General features: G+C 41.4%; 1 protein-coding gene across 7 annotated transcripts in view; it reads right to left on the reverse strand.

Annotated features, from left to right (window-relative positions):
* The window catches only part of Herc1 (HECT and RLD domain containing E3 ubiquitin protein ligase family member 1), a 200,464-nt gene that overhangs the window by 8,017 nt on the left and 167,390 nt on the right, over positions 1-25,057 (reverse strand). For all 7 annotated transcript variants that reach the window (XM_045160355.1, XM_045160353.1, XM_045160356.1 and 4 more), the window contains exons 56-73: positions 24,705-24,904; positions 24,392-24,497; positions 23,627-23,773; positions 22,738-22,839; positions 21,028-21,201; positions 18,377-18,670; positions 16,402-16,467; positions 16,100-16,225; positions 14,962-15,100; positions 13,781-13,962; positions 12,931-13,086; positions 11,688-11,810; positions 10,361-10,463; positions 6,600-6,769; positions 5,206-5,344; positions 2,863-3,032; positions 1,228-1,397; positions 800-965 (exon numbers count right to left, since the gene is read on the reverse strand). In XM_045160355.1, coding sequence (XP_045016290.1) covers positions 800-965; positions 1,228-1,397; positions 2,863-3,032; positions 5,206-5,344; positions 6,600-6,769; positions 10,361-10,463; positions 11,688-11,810; positions 12,931-13,086; positions 13,781-13,962; positions 14,962-15,100; positions 16,100-16,225; positions 16,402-16,467; positions 18,377-18,670; positions 21,028-21,201; positions 22,738-22,839; positions 23,627-23,773; positions 24,392-24,497; positions 24,705-24,904 — 2,733 coding nt within the window. The remainder of the gene's footprint in view (positions 1-799; positions 966-1,227; positions 1,398-2,862; positions 3,033-5,205; positions 5,345-6,599; positions 6,770-10,360; positions 10,464-11,687; positions 11,811-12,930; positions 13,087-13,780; positions 13,963-14,961; positions 15,101-16,099; positions 16,226-16,401; positions 16,468-18,376; positions 18,671-21,027; positions 21,202-22,737; positions 22,840-23,626; positions 23,774-24,391; positions 24,498-24,704; positions 24,905-25,057) is intronic.

A 25,057-nucleotide genomic window follows, 5' to 3' on the forward strand; every position in this document is an offset into this window, starting at 1 on the left:
CCAAAGTTTGAAGAACCAGTGTGACAAAGTCCCCTCTAGTGAGTATGAGCTATGAGCAGGGCCTTGTGAAATTTCACACCCTCAGTAAATGGCAGCTGAGATTTATTCTAGTCAGGTTTATCAGAAAAATCCTAATATTAGGCAAAGTGAAAGGGACAAACTGATCTGGAATCAAGCTTCCAGTGTGGCTCCTAAAATTAGAACAAGCCTAAACTCTTCATATGCCTTTTTCTTCCCTAGAAGTTCTACTTTGTTCTAAAAGAACTAGAATAAAAGAGGACACATGGGTGGTCCTGGATTTGCCCACTACCTATGCACCATCATTATTTCCTCTGCCAATACTATAGCAGAACAGAAGGTGGGTGAGTCACTGGCAGACAGCAAAGCACTGACATTTATCTGCATATGGCATCTCCCAAACTCTAGCCACAATTCACATATGCAGAACTAACAGCGTGACTTTACAAGACTCACAAATGCATCCTTTAAATAAATACATGCCCCCAGTTTTTAAACATATTTTATTTTCATTTATTTATTTGTCAGAGAAAGTGGGAGAGAGAGACAGAGAGAATGGATGTGCCAGGGCCACCAGCCACTGCAAACGACCTCCAGATGTGTGCGCCCCCTTGTGCATCTGGCTAACATGGGTCCTGGGGAACTGAACCTGGGTCCTTTGGCTTTCAAGTAAGTGCCTTAACCTTAAACCATCCCTCCAGCCCCATGCCCCCAGCTTCAATCAATGGAAAGAGTTAACAGGGCCACTAACGGAACTCAGCAGCAAGACTCACGAACATACCTGGCACATCTCTGTGATGGTGTCATCAAACACTCCTCCAGCATCATCAGCCCCTTCTCCAACCAACTTAACCTTCCATGCTCGGGAGGGAAGACGAAGGTCTGATGCATTTAGCTTAACCACTTGTCTTGCTATTTGAACAAAGATGGGCTTACATTTCCGTCCTCTTAAAAAACAACAACAAGAAAGTGAATTAAATACAACTTACCAACTTCTCCAAATCACCACAAACCACCTGATATATCTTTTGTCAGTGAGTGAACAGGATGGCTTTGTCACAGCCCTGTAACCCTCCTCCCCTGGGGACTAATGCTCATACTAACACCAACTTTTATAAGCAAGGAAGATGAGGCTCACAGAGGAGTCAGCAGTTAACATTCATGGAAAAAAAATTCCAGCCAGTTAGTGAAGCACACACATAGGCTAACCTGGTTGAGATTCTCTTTACAGTAATCTGAGGTCCATAATTTTTGCCTTGAACCATGGTTTTTCCTATGGATCGCACCATCGGGAGAGTGTACACTCGCGGAGCTAACAGAGGCCTCAGTTGTCCCTGCACAATGCCCCAAGTTCCAGCATTATAATGAGATGTGCTGCTCTGTAATACAAGATAAGGTTATCAGAAATGTCATAAGAAAAAGCTTAAAGAACACTTTAAAAGCATAAATTTGGATATTGGTTGCTACTAGTAACTTTAAAAAATATCCTGATAAGAACTAAGAGCTGGGGAGATGGCTCAGTGGATAGAGTGCTTGATGTGCAAGCATAAGGACCTAAGTCTGGAGGTCCAGTATCTACATAAAAGCCAGGCACGGTGCTGGCACATGCCTGTAATCTAAGTGCTAGGGAAGCAGAGACAAGAGAATCCCTGGGGCTTAATGTCTAGCTAGTCTAGCCAAACCAGTGGACTGTAAGTTCAGCAAGAGACCCTGTCTCAAAAAAATAAGGTAGGGAGCAACTGAGGAAGACATCTGACATCAGCCTCTGGCCATCACACACACAGAAGCATGCACACTCACATGCATATCAGACACATACAGACACAAAAATTAACTGATGAAATACATGACTGCCATTATTTTTAAACTTGGAAACAAACACACACACACACACACAATCAAATCATCCCTAGCCCTGCCATGCAGAGACAGGAGCCCCACTGATGCTCTACTTCCTTCGGGTCTTCTTGGTGATACAGACATACATTTTTCACATTGTTGATATGACACTGTTTAGATAATTTTCAGATACTTTCTCATGTATTTTGTATCAAATATTTCTTCACTCAATTATAATTTGCTGACACTGTTTACTGCAGCAAACTACTCTTCTGCCTGCCTGATCACCTCCTTCTAACAGTAATTTGTCATATCTTTTACATGCATCCTATAACTGGTTACCCAAAAGTTGTTGACTAACAGTTTATAAAACTGATACCCAGTTTGGCAGACAGACCTACCTATTAAAAAGACAAACAGGTCAGCTTGCTTTCTTCCTAAATCACTGGACTAGTCTATGAAGTTAGACAAATCAGCCAGGTTTACTCCACTTCCTCAAGCTTCCATCCACAAGACTCACAATGCTCGTCATGAGGAAAGAAGTCTCCTACACTTCGCAGACTGATTTCTGTACTACCTTGTACTACAGTTCTAACAGGGCTGTGAGTTTAAGACTCTTTTCCCCTCCAGGGCCAGGGATTAAACCCAGGGCCTCATATGTCCAAGGCAAGGATTTTATATCCACACCACATCCCCAGCCATTGGATCTTAATACCACATATTAGACTTGCTAGGCAATGTGACATGCTTAGCCATTCACACTTCCTCAAATTTTAAATAAGTCAAAACATACAAGGAAGACCACCTTGTGTCCACCAGCCAGATCACAGCATCTGGCTTGTCCTTAAGCCAACAATAAAACAGAATTACAGCTACAGTACTTCCTGGTTCTCTTGGGTCAAAGAATAAAAAAAGTATTAACCACGAGAGAATTTTCTGAGGGCAAAGAGACCCTGGGACCTAACAAGCACACCGTAGGCACTGCTGACTGATCCAGCATGTTACCTGGTTGTTGGGGCTGAGGTTCAACAGCCTCCACGATGAGTACATGAGGTCAGAGAAGTGGTAAAGCAGCCGGAGCCTGGCCCGCACAGTGTGGATGCTCATCTCTCTGAGGGCCCCATACTGGGGGGGCACTGCATCAGGTAGGCCCAGCTGCAGAGGTACTGACACACCTGTCCAAAAGCAGAGAGTCACTTGGGAGGAAGAGACACTGCTTCCACTGTTAGTATTTTAAGAACTTTCAAGCACAGTACACGTGAGATACTTACTCAATGGTATGACAACCATCCCACCACCTAAATTCTATACTTCATATTTATGTTATATTTACTTTTTCACTTATGTATCTATTCCTCTAGCCATCAGTCCATCTTAATTATGTTTTGGTGTGTGTTGATTTTTGTTTTTCAATTTAGTTTTTAATTTATTCTTTTCTTTTGGGAGGATGTTTAAGGCTGTGTCAGTGGTAGTTTGAATATATGGCCCACATTAACTTAGGTGTTAAAATTAAACTTGTAACCTGGATCTCCAGCTGCCTGGCTGGATGAGGTGTCACTGGGAGCAGACCTGAACTGCAGCCCAAAGGTGTGAGACAGCAGTGTGAGCTCTGGGGAACCTGCTTTATTTTGCTGGTGTTTCCGGGTTGGTGATGGTATCTCTCTCTGCTTGGATTTATGAATGGGAGCCAGCCCCTTCTGCCATACATGGAACTTCCCCTGGATCTGTAAGCTTCAAATAAATCCCTTCATCCCATAAAACTGCTTGGCTGAATGTTCGTCCAGCACTGTGGAGCTGTCTGCTACAGGGTCTCAATATGGTCCAGGCTACTTCAAATAGTGAAGAACTGACTTTATTCATCCTACGTAGGACTGCACAGGTATTTATAATTCTATCTGCTCGGAACACTGTGGTTGTTCTGTCCTGAGATTCACATTTCTTGCAAAACCATGGTCCAGAGAGTACTTGAACAATGCCATAGCATGCACACAATGTCCCCAGACACTGCTGCAGACAGGAGCTTGCAGGGAGGAGGAGGGGAGGGGATTTCTGGCTCCCAAACACTCCAGAGCTTTGCACGCAAGCACCTTCACCACTAAGCCATCCCTCCATGCCCCTGTACAGAGCTATTTTACTCTCTTACACATAAGAAAACAATACTGAGGTCACTCAGATCATGTGGAGCAGCCAGTATTGAGTCCCAGAAACCTGATGCTCAACTCTAAGCTTTTATTGCCATACTGTGTCAAAGCTTCTGTTCTACACCGGCAGGGAAATTAATCCTCTGGAAGCTGCGGGCCATTAAGCACCAAAGCCATCTGTTAACTAATTCCATTTCCTGTTTGCTTGGCACCTTGTCTGTTATGGTACTTAAGGAAAATCTTTTCTACAGGGAATCTTTCCCAAGGACCTGCAGCTGTGGAGTAGGGAGGCGAACACAATGGGAAGAGACTACTGAGCTCTCAGATGCTATGCTACTTCAGAAATTCTAGTGTCCTACACCCCAGAGGATGTTAGAGAGAAATGGTTCTTGGGCCTGGACAAGAAACATCCCAAGCTGAGTACAGGCTATTAATCCCAGCATTTGGGAGACAAAGGTAGGATTGCCATGAGTTCAAGGCCACCTTGAGACTACCTAGTGAATTTCAGGTCAGCCTGGGCTAGAGCCAGACCCTACCCCAAAAACCAAAAACAATTAAGCAAAAAGAAACACCCCAGGTGTTTAGGTGTTACATGCTATAATTCATAGTGTTACATGCTATAATTCATAGCTACACTTGGGAGAAATAAAATAGGTATCGGATCGGAGAGGTTTAACAGGAACTTGTTAAGTATACAAGTTTGCATCACATTTTTCAGACAATGTTCTAGATCTACAAGGATTTCCTCATAAGCAAATAGCTAGAAACAACCACTACTAGTCTATCCACTGGAATAAAATGACAGCAATTGGATTTGCTGAGTCAAGGAACAGACACCATGTTTCAAATTGTTAACTGAGGTGAGGAATTTGATAAATGATCTCAGAGATTTTCATCTTTATTTATAAAGACACTTAGCTACTTTCGACCTTTTTGTCTATATAAAAATAGTAGCTCTTGCCAAAGCAATGTGTTGACTATTAAGGCATTAAGGCTGCAGAGTGAGACTGCTGAATACTTAAGTCAATAGGAGAAATGCCTGCTGTGAAGTATTGGCAGTGCTGGGAGCAAAGGCAAGCCTCTGGATGTGCGTGGGAGGCGGGATGGCTTCCGACAGACGCTGGCTGTGGTGAGAGCGGGTAAGCAGCAGTGCGGCAGGGAGGGCACTGCTGCCGGGGCAGCTGCGCACAGGCAGCCTGGCCCTCACCTGGTGCTCTTGGTGGGACAGGTGGAGCTGTCCATGCAGCACTGTGACAACGGCCAGCTGAAATCTGACGGATATTTTTCCCTTGTAGAACTGTTACCAGGGTTGGTTCTCGAACGTGGTTGGTATGCCCTAGGCCAAGCTAAAAATAAATGACAAGTTTATGGAGATTTAATTGGACAGAGAAAGAGAAGTCAAGATGATAAAATCTGTCAATCTCTGTACCAAGCTCCAGCTTCAAGAATGAAACAAATTCTTATCTTTTGCTGCCGTAACAATCCTCAGACCTTAGTTTATCTTCTAAAACTTAAGATGTAACAAAGGCCATTCACTTTAAGCCTTGCAGATTAGCCCTAACACATTGTTGGATTATTCCAGAAAGAGAACAAGTTCTTGAAAAGTTAAAACAAAATAAACTGCAGAGCTTTTACTTAAAACATGCTGGTGTCTGCCTAACAACAAACAAATATTAAAATATAAATGGCTCTCCATATCTCTGTTCTTAGTGTCTAACTAGGACACAAGTATTTTATTAGCTAAGCAACTCAACAGCAGTACGGAAGATCCTCTCAGAACCTGACCAGGGAATTCCCAAAGGCGTCTCACCAGTGGTTGTCCTCTAGTGAAGGCCACCTGCCACCACAGCGAGCATCCTCCTCATCTGCTAACGCAGTGGTGGCTATGTGGAGACCACAGAGCCAAACTGAGTCTACTGTGAATACAAAACTTTGACTATCAGAGTCTCTGGTTCCTATAGCAACCAGATCCAAGGAAACAGGTGGGGCTGAAGGTGGCTTGGCACACGGGGCTGGAACCACTGCTGGAGCAGCCCTCTCGGGTCCATTGCTGAAGTCTCCCCCCCCCCACTCTTTACATGCTCTTCTTTCCACTCGTTCACTCACTCCTGTGAATGAGGGGTTGACAAGACTTCCTGCACAAGCCAAGGATACTTCGCACATTCCAGTAAGATATAGAAACATTGTTTCATTCTTCCATTTTTGCACACCCACTGACATTCCCAGGTTTCTATCTTACATCATATTATAGTAGCCAGGATGGTGACAGTAGCAAACACTTAAATAGTACTTTTAAAAAAGCTATGTGCCAAGCACTTGTCAGTATGTATAGACAGACAGACACATAGCCACTACATGTACACTGAGTTAATCCCCTTAATTACTCTGTTATACTGTCAGAGTTCTTTCAGACCATAGTACACTTCCCTGGCCATGCTCAAGACAGAGACACAAAAACTGGACAGTAATTGGCACTGTGTGAAAGCAATGTACCTGGAGCATGACAGTGGATATTATGAAGTTCCTGGCTTTATTCCTCTCCCAAGTGAGCAACACTACCAAATTTCTGCAAACTGAAAGAGCGGCAATCAAGGTATTTACCTGCCCTTCTGAATTGCTCCCCCAGGCATATACGTCTCCAGTGGACGCCAAAGCAAGTGTGTGCTCAGCCCCAACAGCCACATCTTCAATAACCACTCCAGCCAGGACAGGGATTTGCTGTGGTCGGTTGTGATTACGGGCACGCCCCTCAGGTAAACCAATCAAGCGGTCTGAAAAGAAAAATACCAAGGGGAACTGTTAAAGAAGGCACACTATAATCTATTTGTTTTGTAATTAGTCATTTAACTTTACTTTTAAAATATATATTTAAGAGAGACAGAGAGAGAATACGGCCGCTTGCCACTGCAAATGAACTCCAGACGCATGCACCATTTTCTACATCTGACTTTATTTTTATTCCAAAGCTACTTTTAGTATTTGGGGGTATACTCCACAAGAATTTTATTTGACAAAGAGAGGGAGACAGAGACAGAGATGGAGAGAGACAAAGAGTCAGAGAGTATGGGCACACCAGGGCCCCTGACATGGCAAATTAACTCCAGACACATATACCACTTTGTGCATCTGGTTTTATGTGGAGAATTGAACCCAGGCCATCAGGATTTGCAAGAAAGTGCCTTTAACCACTGAGCAATCAATCTCTCCAGCCCCTACATCTGGTTTTATGTGGGTACTGGGGAATTGAGCCTGAACCAACAGGTTTTGTGAACAAGCACCTCTATCTATCTATCTATCTGTCTGCCTGTCTATCTATCTATCTATCTATCTATCTATCTATCTATCTATCTATCTATCAATCAATCAATCATCTATGTGTATGTGTGTGGGTATATGGGCATGAGTGCCACAGCATACATGTGGAGGTCAGAGGGCAACTTCAAGGTGTCTGCACTCCATCTTTTGAGACAAGGTCTCTTGCCACTGCAAAGGGTCAGACTAGCTAGCTTGCTAGCTTCAGATTTTCCTGGCTCCACCTCCCATTCTTTTTTTTTTTTGGTTTTTTGATTTTTCCAGGTAGGGTCTCACTCTAGCCCAGGCTGATCTGGAATTCACTATGGAGTCTCAGGGTAGCCTCAAACTCACAACAATCCTACCTCTGCCTCCCGAGTGCTGGGATTAAAGGTGTGTGCCACCACGCCCCACACCTCCCATTCTTATATGCAATGTGAGATAGCAGACACTTGTACCACTCTGCATCCTGCTTTCTGTGAGTGCTGGGGAATTAAACCTGGACCAGCTGGCTTTGCAAGTAAGTGCCTTCAACTGCTGAGCCATCTCCCCAGCCCTCATTTAACATTTTTGCCAGAATGACAATGGCACATGTAAATCATCAGGGCAAAAGCTGCTCTTCTAGCAAAGCACATTAGATTTTAAGTCCGAAGTATTTTTATTTATTTATTTTTTTTGGTTTGCCAAGGTAGGGTCTCGTTCTAGCTCAGGCTGACCTGGAATCCACTATGAAAGTCTCAGAGTGGCCTCAAACTCATGGTGATCCTCCTACCTCTGTCTCCCGAGTGCTGGGATTAAAGGCGTGTGCCACCACGCCCAGCAGAAGTGTTTTTTTTTTTTTTTTTTTTAATAGAATGTCAGTCTCCTATTTGTAAAGAAAATTAAAACTAAAATTAGTAATTTATTTCAAACCCAGAGGCTCCTTGATCTCTTCATACCTACTACAGCTCAAAAATGGCCTTCAAGTTTCTTGCATTCTTAGAAAAGATGTCATTTAATATCTTATTCTCAAATTTACACTCAACCTCTCTCTACCTTGCCAAACTTCTAGGAGGTGGCCAGACCTTACTGCTCCACATTCCCTAGGTCTATCTGGCATGGCTGCCTCCACCAGCTTCTACTCACGACTGCACTACAACTTCACTCTGAAAGCCCCAAGATGCCTGTTGCAGTGGCCACTTAACAGAGTCCAGACCACGGGAACCATCGGCTATTGTGAGCTCCCCTGCCCCTCAGAGACTCCCCCTCTTTGGATCATCAGTTAACTACCTCTCTTCAACATTCCTTTCAATGTTTTCTCAAGTCCTCATCCTATTCTCACCTACCCTTACAGTCCTGTAGAACCCTACTCTTCCCGTTCCACACTCCCTTCTCTAGGCTTCTTAGATCCTATGAATAAAGCTCCATAACCATTATGTAACAATGTTATAAATCTACATCTCTATAAACAATCTATCTGGAGATTTAGATCTAAATTCCTAATGGTTTGCTAGACATTTCTATGCACATATCTGGAGCAGATAGCTCCACTTAACATAGCTATTATGGTTTGGATATAAAATGGTCCCAAAGTTTCATGTGTTAAGATTAGGTCCCACCTGGTGATACTATACAGAGGTGACTGGATCTTGAGGATGCTCACCTCATCCATGGATTCATCCACTGCTGAGCTGTTATTAGGAAGTGGGGCTGGCTGGAGGAAATGGTCCCTAGAGGCATGTCTCTGAAGGGTATATCTTCCCCCCCCCCCCCGCCCAAGGGGGAATTCAATTGCATTTATTCTTCTTATACAGAATGAGAGAAGTCAAAATGTGTACCAAACTCCAGAGAAAAGGGTTTGATTGGGCAGATTTGGCTGCATATTTTCTCATGTACTGAACGTTATGAATTAAGAATAAACACACATGTGCCATTACAAGTGTAGAGATAATTTTTTAAAGAAGTTATAGTGCGAGCACATACATGATAGTGTTATGAAAATGATCTTTGCCAATCACCCATTTTCCCAATTAATTGACTGTTTCCTTTTCTCAACAGCATGTATCTTCCCATAAACACTGTACTTCCAGAAGTTTCTAATTACATCATGAGAACTTGGCTTGCAGTTGGGGATAGCTCCCTCCCCTCCATTTCTGCCCACAGACAGCTCTCCTGCCATCAAGGAGCAGCAAATCCCAGGACGGAAGCTACTGAAGGGTATATCTTGTCCTTGGCCCCTTCCTATCTCTGTCTGTTTCTTTCCTCCTCCTGTATACCATGACACGAGCAGCGCTGCATCACTGCCCATTTCACATGATGTTCTGTTTCATTATGGATCCAGAAGCAATGAAACTACATTAACAACAGATGGAAACTTCTAAAATCATGAACCAAAATAAATATTTCTTCATGTTGGGTATTTATTTATCTTAAGTGTTTTATTTTATTTATTTATCTATTTATTTATTTATTAGAGAGAGAGAGAAAGGGAGGGAGGCAGAGAGCAAGGAGAAAATGGGCACACCAGGGCCTTCATGTGCTGCAAACCAACTCCAGATGCATGCATGACCTTGTGCATCTGGCTTACATGGGTCCTGGAGAACTGAACCTGGGTCCTCTGGCTTTGCAGGCAAGTGCCTTAACTGCTAAGCCATCTCTCCAGCCCTATATTGGGTATTTTGCCATAGCAACAAAAAAGAAAAGTAGCACATTAACTATGCTCTTTAACCCCTCTCCCATAAACCTGCTCATTCTTCAATCAATGGAGCCAGTGCTCTCCCCAGACCAGATCTCAGTCACGTTTACTTCTTTTTCTTTCACACAGCTGCCTCACACCTCTTTGGTACTACAACTGGCCAGGCAGCAGAAAGGAGAAGAGATCTCGGCAGAAATGATTCTAGCAGGAGAAAAGCTCTGACATGGGAAACTTTAGTGGAAGGGGAATTTGCCCTTGAAACAAAGTTCATTAGGGTCATATCACTGCTTACCACCCAGCGAAAAAAAATCACTTAATTCAGAGCACCTTCTATACACCCAAGTGGCATATGTAACGTGTACACAAAACAAACAAAATAGGCCTGAAAACCTCTTACCTTGACCAAAGGTATACACATGACCATCCTTGGTCAAAGCAACAGAAAACTGAGTTCCACAAGCAACTTTTTTTATTCCAATTCCACAAAGAACATCAACTTTCTGTGAAATAAAAGCGTAAGACAATACTTTAAGAAGAAAAAAAAAAAAACTCTTGAATTTGTCTACTGGTATGTACAATCACAAGTATTATCCCTCATAAAAATGCTAATTGTTATCTACCCATTCCACTCAAATCAAATTCCTAATGAGTCTTTTAGCTTACTGCTCTGGAAGTGAATGAATGTCGGGAGGTGGTGTTCAAGGGTGACAGCAATCTCAGGACCTCCTAAGCAGAAACATTCTTCTGAGCTCCAGAAGAATGACCTTTTATTTATTTATTTTGGTTTTCCGAGGTAGGGTCTCACTCTCTCCCAGGCTGACCTGGAATTCACTATGTAGTCTCAGGGTGGCCTTGAACTCAAGGTGATCCTCCTACCTCTGCCTTGAACTCATAGCCATCCTCTTATCTCTGCCTCCCCAGTGCCAGAGTTAAAGGCGTGCGCCACCACACCCGGCCCCAAATTGAATATGTCTAATCCTGCTACTTATTAAGTATGTCAGGAAAACCCACATAGAAGAAATGTACAGGATGTCTGTAGAAGTAAGAAATATAAAACATGAATAACAGCTTCTACTTTATTTATTCACATGTACTCATTTCATAGACATACATACAGACTGACTGATTCATAGTTCAGTGGTAATAGGCTACAGCAGCAATGAAAGGGTTATAAAAATTATCCTTGATTCCCTCCATAGAACACCCTAGAAATACATTCCTATTTCTTCTCTAAATGGGACATAGTCATATGGCATTTACCCTTAATGGAGACATAAGCTTATCCTTGCAGAATATTTTTTTTAAAAAAATTATTATTTATTTGACAGAGAAGGAGGAAAGAAGGAGAGAACAGGCACGCCAAGGCCTCCAGCCACTGCAAATGAACTCCAGACGTGTGCGCCCCCTTGTGCATCTGGCTAATGTGGGTCCTGGGGAATCAAACCTGGGTCCTTTGGCTTTGCAGGCAAATGCATTAACCGCTGAGCCATCCCTCCAGCCCCCTTGCAGAATTTAAAAATCTGGTTTAGTTATTAGTGGTTGCTTCAAATCTAGATCCAGGCTACTGGACATTCAGGCACATGCAAACACAAGCTTCTAAACTTCATTGTATATTACCAAAAATGTTCAAGGTAATTTATTTATTTATAACTGAAAAGAAGTACTTATACAAATGAAAGCTATTTTATGTTTTCTAAAAACCAAGACTAAAGGCAATAACCAACCTGAGGTGAAGATTTTGCAGTAGAATTTCCTAAACCTAGTTTTCCATAGTCTCCATCTCCAAAAGCCCATACCACGGAGCCATCTGCTGATACTGCCAAAGTGTGGTTTAACCCACAGGCCACCTGGAGAAACCACAGAGTAATCAGGAAGGCAAACCATAAGAGCTCAACACAAAGCCCTGTTTCTAGGCCCTTTTTCTTCACTTAACTGAAACATTTTGCTGTTTCCTAAAACTTTTATTGGTTTTAGCACCTACAACAAAAGTTAGCAAAAAGGGATCAAATAGAAAGAATTGCTATTATCACAAGTAACTTATTCTTCAAACCAAAACCCTTTAAATACCTGTAGTTAGCTAGGAATCCAAGAGTTCATAAGATAGGAAACAATGCCCATTCACAGGAGGCCGAGCAATGATCCATTGTGCGAGACACTCTGAGTGTGCACAGCAGGGACAATGACTGCCTGTGATACTGCAATTCAGCCACCCAACTCAAGGCTGCCATATAGGTGCCACAAAAATTATACTGTTTAAAGGACTTTTTTCCCCCCCTTTGAGATAGGGTCCCATTATGTAGTCCAAGCTGTCTTTGAACTTTTTTTTTTTTTTAAAAAGAAACATTTTACTTATTAGAGAGAGAGAAAAAGAGGCAGATGGATAGAGCAAATGGGTGCACCAGGACCACCAGCCACTTCAACAAACTCCAGACACATGCACCACCTTGTGCATCTGGCTTATATATGAGTACTGAGGAATCAAACCTGGGTCCTTAGGCTTCCCAGGGAAGGTACTTAACTTCTAAACCATATCTCCAGCCCTGTCTTTGAACTCTTGATTCTCTTGCTTCAAATTCTCAAGTGCTTGGATTACGGGCATGCATTATGTAATTACGTAGTTGTTTAAAGGTTTTATACTAAGTTGTATTAGTACTTTATGGAGGGTGTTTGAAAACATCACATCCTAGCCAGGCATGGTGCCGCACGCCTTTAATCTCAGTACTCAGGGGGATTGTTAAGAGTTCCAGGTCAGCCTGGGCTAGAGTGAGACCCTGTCTAAAAGAAAAAAAGAAAAGTCATAATCTAAAATGAGGGAACTAAAATGTAAAATTAAAATGGGTCAGTGAAAATACAGAGTTTAAGTACAACCAGTGATCATGTCTTCTTTGCAAGGCGAAATGTCCCAAGTCCACACAGAAGAGATAGGAAATTACTATCAGCTAGACACTGTATTAAGGTATGCCATGCCTGTCCAATCTGATATCCCTCCAGTGCTGTCACTCTCTCTGGAAGTTTTTTGTTAGAGGTGTTTCCAAGACCCAAGCGACCATAATCACCATTCCCAAAGGTAAACAGTTTGCCATCTGATGTTACCACTGCTGAGTGCTTGAAGCCACAAGACATCTAGGGCAGAACCAAGGAGAAAAAAAAGTTTATAAGAAGCGGGGATAATAAGAAAGAAGTCAGCTATTTCTGGCTATGAAGGAAGCACTAAACTTCACTGACAAATAAAAAGCAGCATCTGCCCGTCTAGCTCTGTGAGGCCTGACCTACCTTACCAGGTTCAAGGAAACTACATAGAACTGAAGAACTGTTGGTGCTCTTTAGCTGTACAGTAGACCTAAACTAAAGAAGACAATGTGTAGGAAAATTTGTAGTCAACTCTAGAGTGCTATGCCATTTTCCAATATTATTTTAGGTCACTAGCTGATTTTGTAGAAAATGCATATGGACTCTGCCACTGCAAAAAAAAAAAAAAAAAAAAGAGAGAGGTTAAAACCAAAACTTCCCTGTCTGTGTATCTGTGTATCAAGAACCATGTGGCAGGCCTGACTTTCTGATGTTTCTCCTAAGAGTCTAACTCCTTGACCTGAACCAACCAATCAAGAAAATGAATTAATTATAACATTAAAACTCCTAAGACTACACAAACTTTTGTTAAGCTCAAAAATGAGTTTACACAAGTAAAGCAGTGTATCTCTTATACTAAATGGTCATAGAATCTATTTGTATATTTCCTGTTACCTAAATTTAAGAATGCTATTCAATAGCTAGTATATTTACATTCAAAGGCAAACTTATCCATGTCCTGCCTGACCTGCACCACTTCTTCTCCTTGCAAGGCCTCGATCTGCCTAGGCCGCCGCTGCCTGTCGCTGTTCCCGTGCCCAAGTTTTCCATAGTCACCATCTCCCCAGCTAAAGACTTCACCACTTTCTGTGAGGGCCATTGAATGCCCATCAGAACCACAAGAAGTCACCAGCTGGGTCACCACAAAGCCTAGAAGAGAGCAAAAAAACACAACAGGTGTCCAACTGGGTATTAAAACTTGTCTCTTGGTGCTGTTACAGAGCACTCTCAGAATTGAAAAGCACCAACATGGTTTTGTGTAGATAAAATGGCCTTTTCAATTTTAAATCAAATTTGTAGAAATAATCTGACAAATCTGGGCACAGTAACATAAAATGATGAAGAGGAAAAGGATGACAATTAAGAGTCACTAAGGACTAAGCCACTCCTTTAAGTGCTTTACAAATTTACACATGGCCTCATTCCCTGTTTACACACAACCTAGGAGACAGATAGTACCACTCCCCATTTTATAATTGCAGAAACTGAGTCACAAAGAAGTGTAGTAGTTTGAGCACGGTCCCAGGGACAGGAACCAGAAAAAAATGGATAGGAACCAAGTCCACGTTAACCATCCCACTGCTATACTCTTCCCACCCAGATCTCCAAGGGGGGGGGGGATACCCTAAAGTGTCTCAGGAATCTGCTGTGAACTCAGTGACATTGGTAAAGTCTGAAGTAAAAGTGTTTACTTAAAACCTGTATGTGCTCTCCATGTATGCCTTGAATCAGTGCAAGTTCACTTAGGAGCAAGCCAGGGCTCTGTAGAGATTGTTCTAGTACACTTTCTCACTCATATGCAACTTCCAGAGTCCCATCATTAGCACATTTGCGTATCTCCTCATAAAACATGCACAATTGCTACTGCGATTAATGGTTGACTAATCATACTTTCTCATTTTAAAGAATTTGTTTACTATTTTTAAAAATGTTTATAATCTTCAATGGGTCTCCAGAAACATTTACATGTCATTGAATTCTAGCACTGCTATAGGTTAAAAGGTGAATTAAATCTGTGCACGCACCTAAATAAGAACTTAACCACCATATTTTCATCTGAGAAAAGTCTGTGAAACTCTCCAGCATAAGCTTGCATTCCTACAGTTAGGTCACAGTATCCAACCATTTTAAAATTAAGGACAATTTTACCTTGTAAGGCTGAAATAACAGTGAGCACATGAAGGTCATCTGAATTTCCTTGCCCTAATCTGCCATAACTTCCTTCCCCACAAGCCAACACGGTGCCATTGGCTTGGATGACAAAGGTGCAATTTTGACCACATATGACCTAGTATAAAAACACATAATTAAAATATTACCTTTTCTTACTTAGCTCTAACATGCAAACATTCGAGTTGACTCCATGTATGACAAAGATACTACTACCAGTTCTTTTGTCTTTTAAATAAAGGAGAAAAATTGATTTAACTATGATTTTACTGTGACCCTGGACAACTGTTGTACTCCTAGCTTAGCCAAAGTACATATGAAGCCCATAAGACTAAGGCCATTTAGAACTATAGGACTCCAGTCAACTGAGCAGAGTTAAAACAGTAACAATAAAATGGATAAAAGGAGAGAGAGGAAAATATGAGAGGCAAACATTTAAGACTGGAGTAGAGAGAGGCAGAAACTGGAGGGGCGTAGACATGGAAGAACAGAGTACTCTTGCATAGCTTGGCTAGAAAAGAACAAAAGGGGAAGGAATGGCCTTAGGAGTGATTTGGAACTATAGAACCATGTGTGCATGTGTGTGCATGGGTGCATTTGGGCTCCAGGACCTCCTGCTGCTACAAACAAATGCCAGACACTTGCGCCACTTTTGTACCTGGCTTAAGTGGGAGGCTTGGAAATTGAACCCGGACTGGCAGGCTTGGTAAGCAAGTACCATTCATCATTTAGCCATCTTCCCAGCCCCAATACCATGATTATTACATGAAAAGAGTGGTTATCAGTGAGATCTGGCTAAAGATATTAAGAAGGTTATGTCCCACAAAGATAATCACTAGTTAGAAGTGTCTAAACCTCTATCAATATACACTATGTCCACTACACCACGTGAGTTCACTACACTTGGAAAAAAGAAGATTCAGAAACTTATGAATGAATGTTGTAAGTCTAAGACTTTAGTGAGCGTGCCTTTGGAGACTGGGCTTCATGACTTTCTTTAATGATTCTTCACAAGAGACTGAGATGGACAAGCATTATCCCACAAGTGGCTGGCTGCAAAGGAACTGGAATTGTTAAGCATCCATTTATCTTCTCCAATGTTCACTCTGTTAGTTACCTGTTGGGCCTGTGAGAATGAAGGAGCTGCAGCTGGTACCATTACATTTCTTCCAGCTTCTGCCAGCTGTCCATGCCTGCCAGCACCCCACAGGTACACATCACATTTACCTCCCAGGTGCCAGTCCTAGAAAAACCACAATCACCTGAAAGTTAGATTCATCTATTTGCTCAAATAAGAATGTATTAGATACAAGTGTGTATTCCAGACTTTATGGGAAACACAAGGACACAAAAACATGTGCATTTAGAATCAAAAGACTGGCTGAGAACCATCATCCAGTTATCTCCATTTTTACTGACCTCAGGTCTAGAAGTTGCCCAAGACATAATCTGTTCATCCATGCCATTGATCCACTTGCTATTATCCTGTAAGACAGGGTACACATCAGGACCATGCTGCCTAGTGTCCTTGACTAGTAAAAAGTCTCTTTTCCAAAGAGCATGGTAACATTATGACATAAAAAAATCTTCTTTAGTTTTTCTTATTTTAAGATACGGTCTCACTATGTTGTCAAGGATGGCGGGCCTCAAACTCCTGGATTGAAGAAATTCTCCTGCTTCATCCTTCTGAGTCCTACAGGCATATGTCACCATATCTTGTTGATGGTTGATACTGACTGTCAACTTGACAGCACCTATTCTAGATGATCTACAGTAAGTTAGCCTCTGGGAATGCCTTTAAGGGCTTATCTTGATTACATCCATGGAGGTGAGAAGACCCGCCTTAACTGTAGGTAGCACCACTTCATGAACTGCTTCCCTGGACTATCTTAAAAAGGAGAGAGTTGGCTGAGCACCGGAACTCACTGCTGTGTGAATGGGACCAGATGCCTCAAGCTCCTGCTGCCATGGAGAACTGTAAGCGGAAATGAACGCTTTCTCCCTGAAGCTGATTTTGATCAGGTATTTTGTCCCAGCAATGAGAAGATAACTGATATATACTCTGCAAAACCAGTTTCAAACTTGTGTTGATGCATTGTTAATACTGACCTTCATTATAATCCCTTTCACTATCACTATAGCCAAGAGTGATTCAAAGCTAACCATGTATGTTTACTGAGCACTTATAGGTGCTCCCATGAGCTCCCTGTTGCGGTAGGTCTCTTTATTGTTTGGGACTTCAGTTTCATCATATACATGACTAATGTGAGCCAAATGGGCTCAAGAGGATAGATGTTGGTTTATTTGAGACAGGGTGTCAGGTAGCCCAGGCTGGTCTCAAACCTGCCATGTAGCGAAGTATGGCCTTGAACTTCCAATACTTCTGCTTCCACTTCCCAGTGATGAGATTACAGGTGTGTTCTGTACCAGTTTATGCAGGCTTGGGAAAAAACCCAGGGCCTCATGCATGCTATGCAGGCATTTTACTAACTGAGGTACATCCCCAGACCTAAAAATTCTGTATTTCTGTAATTTTTTTCAATTCACAGTTGTCTGTTTAATACTGTATTTAAGTGTCTATGTCCAGGTTTGATAGAACAGGTGCTGATTTGGGGGTATAGCTCAGGTTAGAGCATTTGACTGCAGAACAGGTGCTGGCTTCTATTACCTACACTGGAATTTTACCTTCACAACTTCTACAGCTAGACACTTTCTGATACAATCGAAACGTAATGACAAACTGAATGATTTCTACATTCTCACTTGATACTGATTAAAGGAATGACTAAAGTGCAAAGTAAACTAAAATCTGTATGTGGCAAAAATCTCACAAGTTGACCATGAGAAACTGCTAAAACTATTTACAAATAAGGCACTTTACAAGTACCTATGAGCTAAGAAGAAAAAAGATGAGGAATAATATAAGACCATATTATTGAGAGTCTTACTGGGAGCCAGCATGTTTATAAGAACTCTATTATCAAGATGGGAAGTTAGGCTGAGATTGCCTAGTGGTTAAAGCACTTGCCTGTGAAGCCTAAGAACTCATGTTCCAATCTCCATGTCCCATGTAGCCAAACACACAGTGACACAAGCACACAATGTCACACATGTGCACAAGGGGACGCACATGTCTGGAGTTCATTTGCAGCAGACTGAAGGTCCTAGTGTACCCATTCTCTCTCTCTGCCCCCTCTTTCAAAAATAAAAATAAAATAAAATAAAAATGAAAAAAAAGTGGGAAGTAACTATCTGAAAGAAAGATATTTTCAGTTATCTTAAGAGCACACTGCTAGCCACTGAAGCTAGCAGAAACTTATTCAGGGTGTGCAGCATGCCAAACACCTACAATCCAATCTTAGCTGCAAATAACAGCAGCTCATATTGTATTTACCATTAGGAACACTAGTTCATCCTCTGGAACAGGCTCTAGATCTGGAACAGTGAAAGACTCGGGAAACTGTGCTCCATTGGTCAGGGCTTCAGCAGCCTTAATGGTGGTTGAGAAACATTCAAGCCAGGCCCACTCATTTGGATTCCAGGATGCAGGGTCAGGGAGGCAGTTCTGGTGGTGTGGTGGCACTGGAGGGCTACACAAGAGCTGATCCAGATGAAGTCCCACAGCAAGGGAAGCCAGACATTGCATGTATGGGCTGTGAACAAGCTGGTCTCCACAAACCACATGAGGCTAAGAGAAAAAGCAAGGGTATCATGTTGAAGAGCCAGTGTCAAATGTTCTGTATTAATTTACTATGTTCTGAAAGACTACAGTCATAATTTTTGTTTACCCCTCCCCCACCGAGGTAGGGTCTTGACCTTGCCCCAGCCCTAGCCCAGGCTGACCTAGAATTCACTATGTAGTCTCAGGCTGGCCTCAAATTCATAGCAATCCTCTTACCTCAGCCTCCTAAGTGGCAAATTAAAGGCAAGCACCACCATACCAGGCTTTGTTTACTATCTTTAAGCTTTTTGTTTTCAAATAATTTAAATTTATACACATACAAAGATAATACAGAGAATTCTTAGACACTCTTAATTCAATTTTCTCTAATGTTAACATCTTATATAACCACAGCACATTTATCAAACCAAGAAACTTACACTGGGACAATATTAACTAAACTACACAACTCTATTTGGTTTTCCCATTAGTATCCCCTTTCTTTCTAGGATTGAATCTAGCATATCACATTACATTTTTTATAGTCATTAGGATTTTTCCATGATTAAAAAAAAAACTTTTTATTTTATTTATTTCAGAGAGATAAAAACAAAGAGGCAGAAGAGGCAGATGGGGAGAGAGAGAACAAGCATGCCAGGGCCTTCAGCTGCTGCAAATGAACTCCAGACACATGTGCCACTTTGTGCATCTGGCTTATATGGGTCCTAGGAAATTGAACCTGGGTCCTTTGGCTTTGTAGGCAGGCACTTTAACCACTAAGCCATCTCTCCAGCCCCCCATCTTTTTGGTTTTTTCTTTCAAGGTAGGGCTTCACTGCAGTCCAGGCTGACCTGGAATTCACTAAATAGTCTCAGGGTGGCTTCAAACTCACAGTGATCCTGTTACTTCTGCCTCTGTCTCCTGAGTGCTAGGATTAAAGGCATGAGCCACCACGACCAGTTCCCCATAATTTTTTTAAAAAGGCAACCAGGAGTGCAGAGATGACATAGTGGTTAAAGGCACTTGCTTGCAAAGCCTAATAGCCCAGGTTAGATTTCCCAGTACCCACATAAGATGGTGCACACATCTGTTGTTTTTTTTGAAGTGGCAAGATGCCCTAGCACATTCATTCTCTTTCTCTTTACTTGCAAATAAATAATAAATAAACTATTTTTAAAAAGGCAGGCAAGGGCTGGAGAGATGGCTTAGCGGTTAAGCGCTTGCCTGTGAAGCCTAAGAACCCCGGTTCGAGGCTCGGTTCCCCAGGTCCCACGTTAGCCAGATGCACAAGGGGGCGCACGTGTCTGGAGTTCGTTTGCAGTGGCTGGAAGCCCTGGCGCGCCCATTCTCTCTCTCTCCCTCCATCTGTCTTTCTCTCTATGTCTGTTGCTCTCAAATAAATAAATAAAAAATGAACAAAAAAATATTTTAAAAAAAAGGCAGGCAAATAACAACTATATTACAAAGACCTGCATCCTCTCACATTTCTACCTTTACCAAGAGATGCAGTAGCTGTCAAAAGAAAAATCCTTCCTCCCTTTATGGCAGTTCCCAGTGATAATAGATCAACTCTGTGAGATACTGAGAAAATAAAATGTGAACAAATACTTTAGATAGTTAACTGGATATGGTAGTAGCTGATTATTTAACTGCAGATTGGCAAACACAGAGAAAAAACAAAACCCAAAGAGTTCTGTGAGGGGCAGCAGACTGACTACTGAAGAGCACTGGTTAGGGATCGCTGCCTTGTCAGTAGACTGACTACTGAAGAGCATTGGTTAGGGATCGCTGCCTTGTCAGTAGGTCCAGATACCCGGATTCTTCATTCCAGTCTCTGAGGACCTGACCCAGTTCAGCCTTAACAATTTTTAACTTTCACCTGGTAAATGGAGACAAGATACTTTATGACACCCACAAAGGATGAAATACCACACATAAACAGATACATAGCTCAAAACATGGAAGACTATACCTTAAGGCTATATTTTTTTTCCTCCAGGTCGGGGCTCACTATAACCCTGGCTGACCTGGAACTCACTCTGTAGTCCCAGGCTGGCCTCAAACTCCCAGAAATCCCCCTAACTATGCCTCTGGAGTGCTGAGTAAGGCACAGATTTTTAAAGATGTTTTGGAGTGAATAAATACAGACAAAGAATGGCAAATACTATCTATGTGAGGTGTGTATGTTTACCTTACTCTGGAAAAAATAAAGTAATAATAGATTTAAGATTACTGAACAACTATTTTAAGTACCATTGACTTAATTAATTCTGTCCAGATAGCCGCACTTATTTTCCTCAAACTGTGTGCCCTTAAGGGGATAAACACAGAACTGCATTCAAATTCCAAAGCATCACGCAATCCAAGAGAGTGTACTGAGTTACCTTTTCATAAGCATACTGTTCCTGAAGCATCACAGGTAGCCGCTCCAGAAATGCTCTCATGCAAGGAGCCATGTTTAATCCAAGAACACCCTGTTGTTTCAGGGCTGTCCTACAGGTTGCTAAAATGTGGTTGGCAGAAGCCCATTCTGCTGTACAATTTACAACCAAAACATCCTGGGGTGGGGGGAGGGAATAAATCATACCAATGGTAAATAATAGATAAAAGATAAAATATCATGCTAACACCAGTCAATCTGAGAAGTCAATCTGAAAAATTATTTCAAGTAATTTCATCAACACTTTTCCTTTTTACACATTTCACATCCAAAAAACTGCATTTTAAAAAATGTCTATAGAACTTTAAACCATCCTAATTTCTGCCTAAGTAAAAATGAATGACTAGGACTGGAGAGATGGCTTAGCAGTTAAAAGTGCTTCCCTGCAAAGGCAAAGGGCCCAGGTTCAATTCCCTTGTAAGCCAAACACATAAGGTGGTGCATGCATCTGGAGTTCGTTTGCAGTGGCTAGAGACCCTGATGTGTCCATTCTTTTTCTCTACCTATCTGCCTCTTTCTTTCTCCAATAAATAATATTTTAAAAAATGTATGACTAAAAACATAACCATAAAATCTGTGGTTTACCTTGACTAGCTGATTTTCTTTACGAAATAATGTCAATTATTTACTAATTCACAGGACTTGCAGAACAAAGTATGCAGTGTACTTCCTGAGTCTGCCATGACCACAGATACTAGCAATAGCTGTTTTCTGAGGAACACATCTGTAAAGGCCAGCACTGGCCTACTCTAGAGGGTGCTCAATGGTTATTCATATGGGCTGCTACTACTTAAGGTATCACATAAAATAATGTTCCAATTTTACAAAATAATTCTAGCATTGGGTAGTTTTTATATTTTACTTTTAGTAGGACTATTCATACAGATTTTGAAACTTACTTTAACATTATTTAACCATGTAAAATATAAACCAGAGCAGTATACTGGCTCTGTTCTTTAAGGGTATGAGAAAGAATTCTTTTTTAAAAAATATTTTATTTATTTATTTGAGAGAGAGAGAGAGAGAAAGAGAGAAAGAAAGAGGGAGGGAGGGAGAGAGGAAGAGGCAGATAGAGTTAAAGGGCACGCCAGGGCCTCTAGCCGCTGCAAAGGAACTGCAGATGCATGTGCCCCCTCATGTATCTGGCTTACGTAGGTCTTGGGGAATTGAACCGGGGTCCCTAGGCTTTGCAGACAAACGCCTTAACTGCTAAGCCATTTCCCCAGCCCGAGAAAGAATTCTTTAAGAGATAATATTATACAACAGAATTACTTTGCAACAGCTTGCTAATATTTTTCCTAGAATATTAAATTTGAAAGCCAAGACATATTCACATAGTTGACTTGAATGTCTTTGAGATAATTCAACTTTTCAAAGAACATACTTTTGAGATAATTTAGTGCTATGTCAAAAATCATGGCAAAAAATTAAAATCTATGTTGTATCTTCTGATAAAAATGAAGTCAGTCAATAATCAAGTACTTGTCATCAAAGCACTGGGTAGGAAAAAGAGTACGAATTGATACATGAGGCTCCTGGTTTGAATTTTCCACCTACCACTAGGTAGTCACATTATTCTCTGCTGAAATGAACTACACTTTCTAAAATTCTGTATGGTCTTATATTCTATGGTTTGGAATAAATGCAATATTACCTTTGACCTATTTGAGCAAGCAGCTACCCCAACTTCTGGAATCCACACTGTGGTCTGAATAGCTCCAGAACCAATCACCACAGTTTGCAGAACAGAGCCGTCCTAAAAGGAAACATATATATCAATACTCATTACCTGCCCTTAGGCATCACTGACACTTAACATCACAAAAATATACAGAAAGACCTGTACCTCAGCTAACTTCAAAATGTTTTTTTTTAAATATTTTTTGTTCATTTTTTATTTATTTGAGAGTGACAGACAGAGAGAAAGACAGATAGAGGGAGAGAGAGAGAATGGGCGAGCCAGGGCTTCCAGCCACTGCAAATGAACTCCAGACGCATACGCCCCCTTGTGCATCTGGCTAACGTGGGACCTGGGGAACCGAGCCTTGAACTGGGGTCCTTAGGCTTCACAGGCAAGCGCTTAACCGCTAAGTCATCTCTCCAGCCCGAAAATGTTTAATTGCTTACCTCCTACCCAATTTTCTAGGACTTTCTTAGGACTTTAAAACTATTTTCATCAGTAAGAAAAACTGAAGGACAGAAGACTTTCTTTTCTTTTAGGACATGATTTTTATGGAAGCTTCCTTAGTAGTCAAGATAAATATTCCCAGAGATTGCTTAATTTTTATCATATATATTCAAGTTAACATAAACACATTCTTTTAAGGTGAAATCTGGGCTGGACAGAATGCTCAGCAGTTAAAGGTACTTGCATACAAAGCCTGATGGAACAGGTTTAATTCCCCGATACCCATATGCACAAGTGGCACAGGCATCTGGCATTCCATCTGCAGTGGCAGGAGGCCCTAGCATACCCATTCTTCTGTCTGCTTGTAAGTAAATAATAATAAAATATATTAAAAAAATAAAATCTATGCCCTTACCCTGAGAGACCAAATGTTCATAAGCCCTCCAAGTCCACCAGACACCAAGGCCAGACCGTCGGAACTGAAGGCCACAGTCCGAACAGGAGTAATGTGTCCCCGCAGCTGATAAACACATTTGACTCCTGCCAGCTTCCTGTACCTATCCTGTGAGCCATTATTTTAAAGCATGTTAGTATCAAAATAATCCACAGGTTTAAGACTTAGAATTCACTCTCAGAAATTTTACATTTCAGTAGTATAAAATTGGGAGCTGAGGTAGAGCTATCTGCTCTCTCACAAGTTAGTTAGCCTGACTGAATAAATTAGGATATCAACCTTGTTCTATTTTGAGGAAGCTGAGTTTTACTCTTTTTGATACTTTTCTAAATTAATGTTTTATATTTTAACTTGACAGAAATTTCTACATTTAAAAGATTTAAAAGCTTTTTTTTTTTTTTTTTTTTTTTTTTTTAAGGTAGGGTCTCATTCTAGCCCAGACTGGCCTGGAACTCACTCTGTAGTTCTAGGATGGCCTTGAACTCATAGTAATCTTCCTACCTCTGCCTCCTGAGTGCTGGATAATCATGCACCCAATATGTGCAAGCATGTGGAGGCCTGAGAAAAAAACTGAGCATCCTCTCTTTTTTGTTCATTCACTTCTTTCCTGGAGACACAGTCTCTCGCTCAACCTAGAGCTGTCATTTTCACCATTTCTTTTGGCCATCAAGCCCCAGCAATTCTCCAGTCTTTGCACCCTACAGGACTGGTCTGCAACAACGTTACCTGGCAACTTGCTTCCTGGTCCCACCATCCTTCTGAGCTACTCACACCCGTCTGTGTGGTATCTTGTGGAACACGCCAAACACATACTAAGCCATTCTGACAGCCACTTTAAAAAATTGATCACATAACAAGATTATACACCAAGTAAAAAATCTTAAAATCTGCTCTTTAATTCCCTAAGGTGATCTCATAGTATTACAAACTATAACAGCAAGAATGGGCAATAATTTTTTGAGACTACTAAGAAATAATATTCAATGCAAATACTTCATTCTAACATAAAAATTAATAGACATACAAATTTATAACATACGTAGCCATTAGTAACTGCAACTTGGATCCTCTCCCTGGAAGGCTGCACCAAGCAATGCCATTTACAATAGATGGATGGCAGAGTGAATGTAGACAGCACCAACATCCTGAAACAGGTCCCCAGAGTTTCACACTTTCTTCTTTGGCACAAGTCATAAGAATCTGACCTGTTGGGTCCCATTTCATACTAATAAGAGTATCCTTAAAATGGTAGAGGAGGAAAAAAAATCAGAGCAATGCTTTGTACTGTACTATATTGAAAATTTATGACCTGTACTTTTATAAAACTCAGTTATTTTAAGATCAAGATCTATCTTCCTTCCTTTCTTCTTCTTCTTCTTTTCTTTTTTTCAA

Source organism: Jaculus jaculus, chromosome 10 (assembly GCF_020740685.1).
Source record: "Jaculus jaculus isolate mJacJac1 chromosome 10, mJacJac1.mat.Y.cur, whole genome shotgun sequence".
In the NCBI taxonomy this organism is placed as follows: domain Eukaryota; kingdom Metazoa; phylum Chordata; class Mammalia; order Rodentia; family Dipodidae; genus Jaculus; species Jaculus jaculus.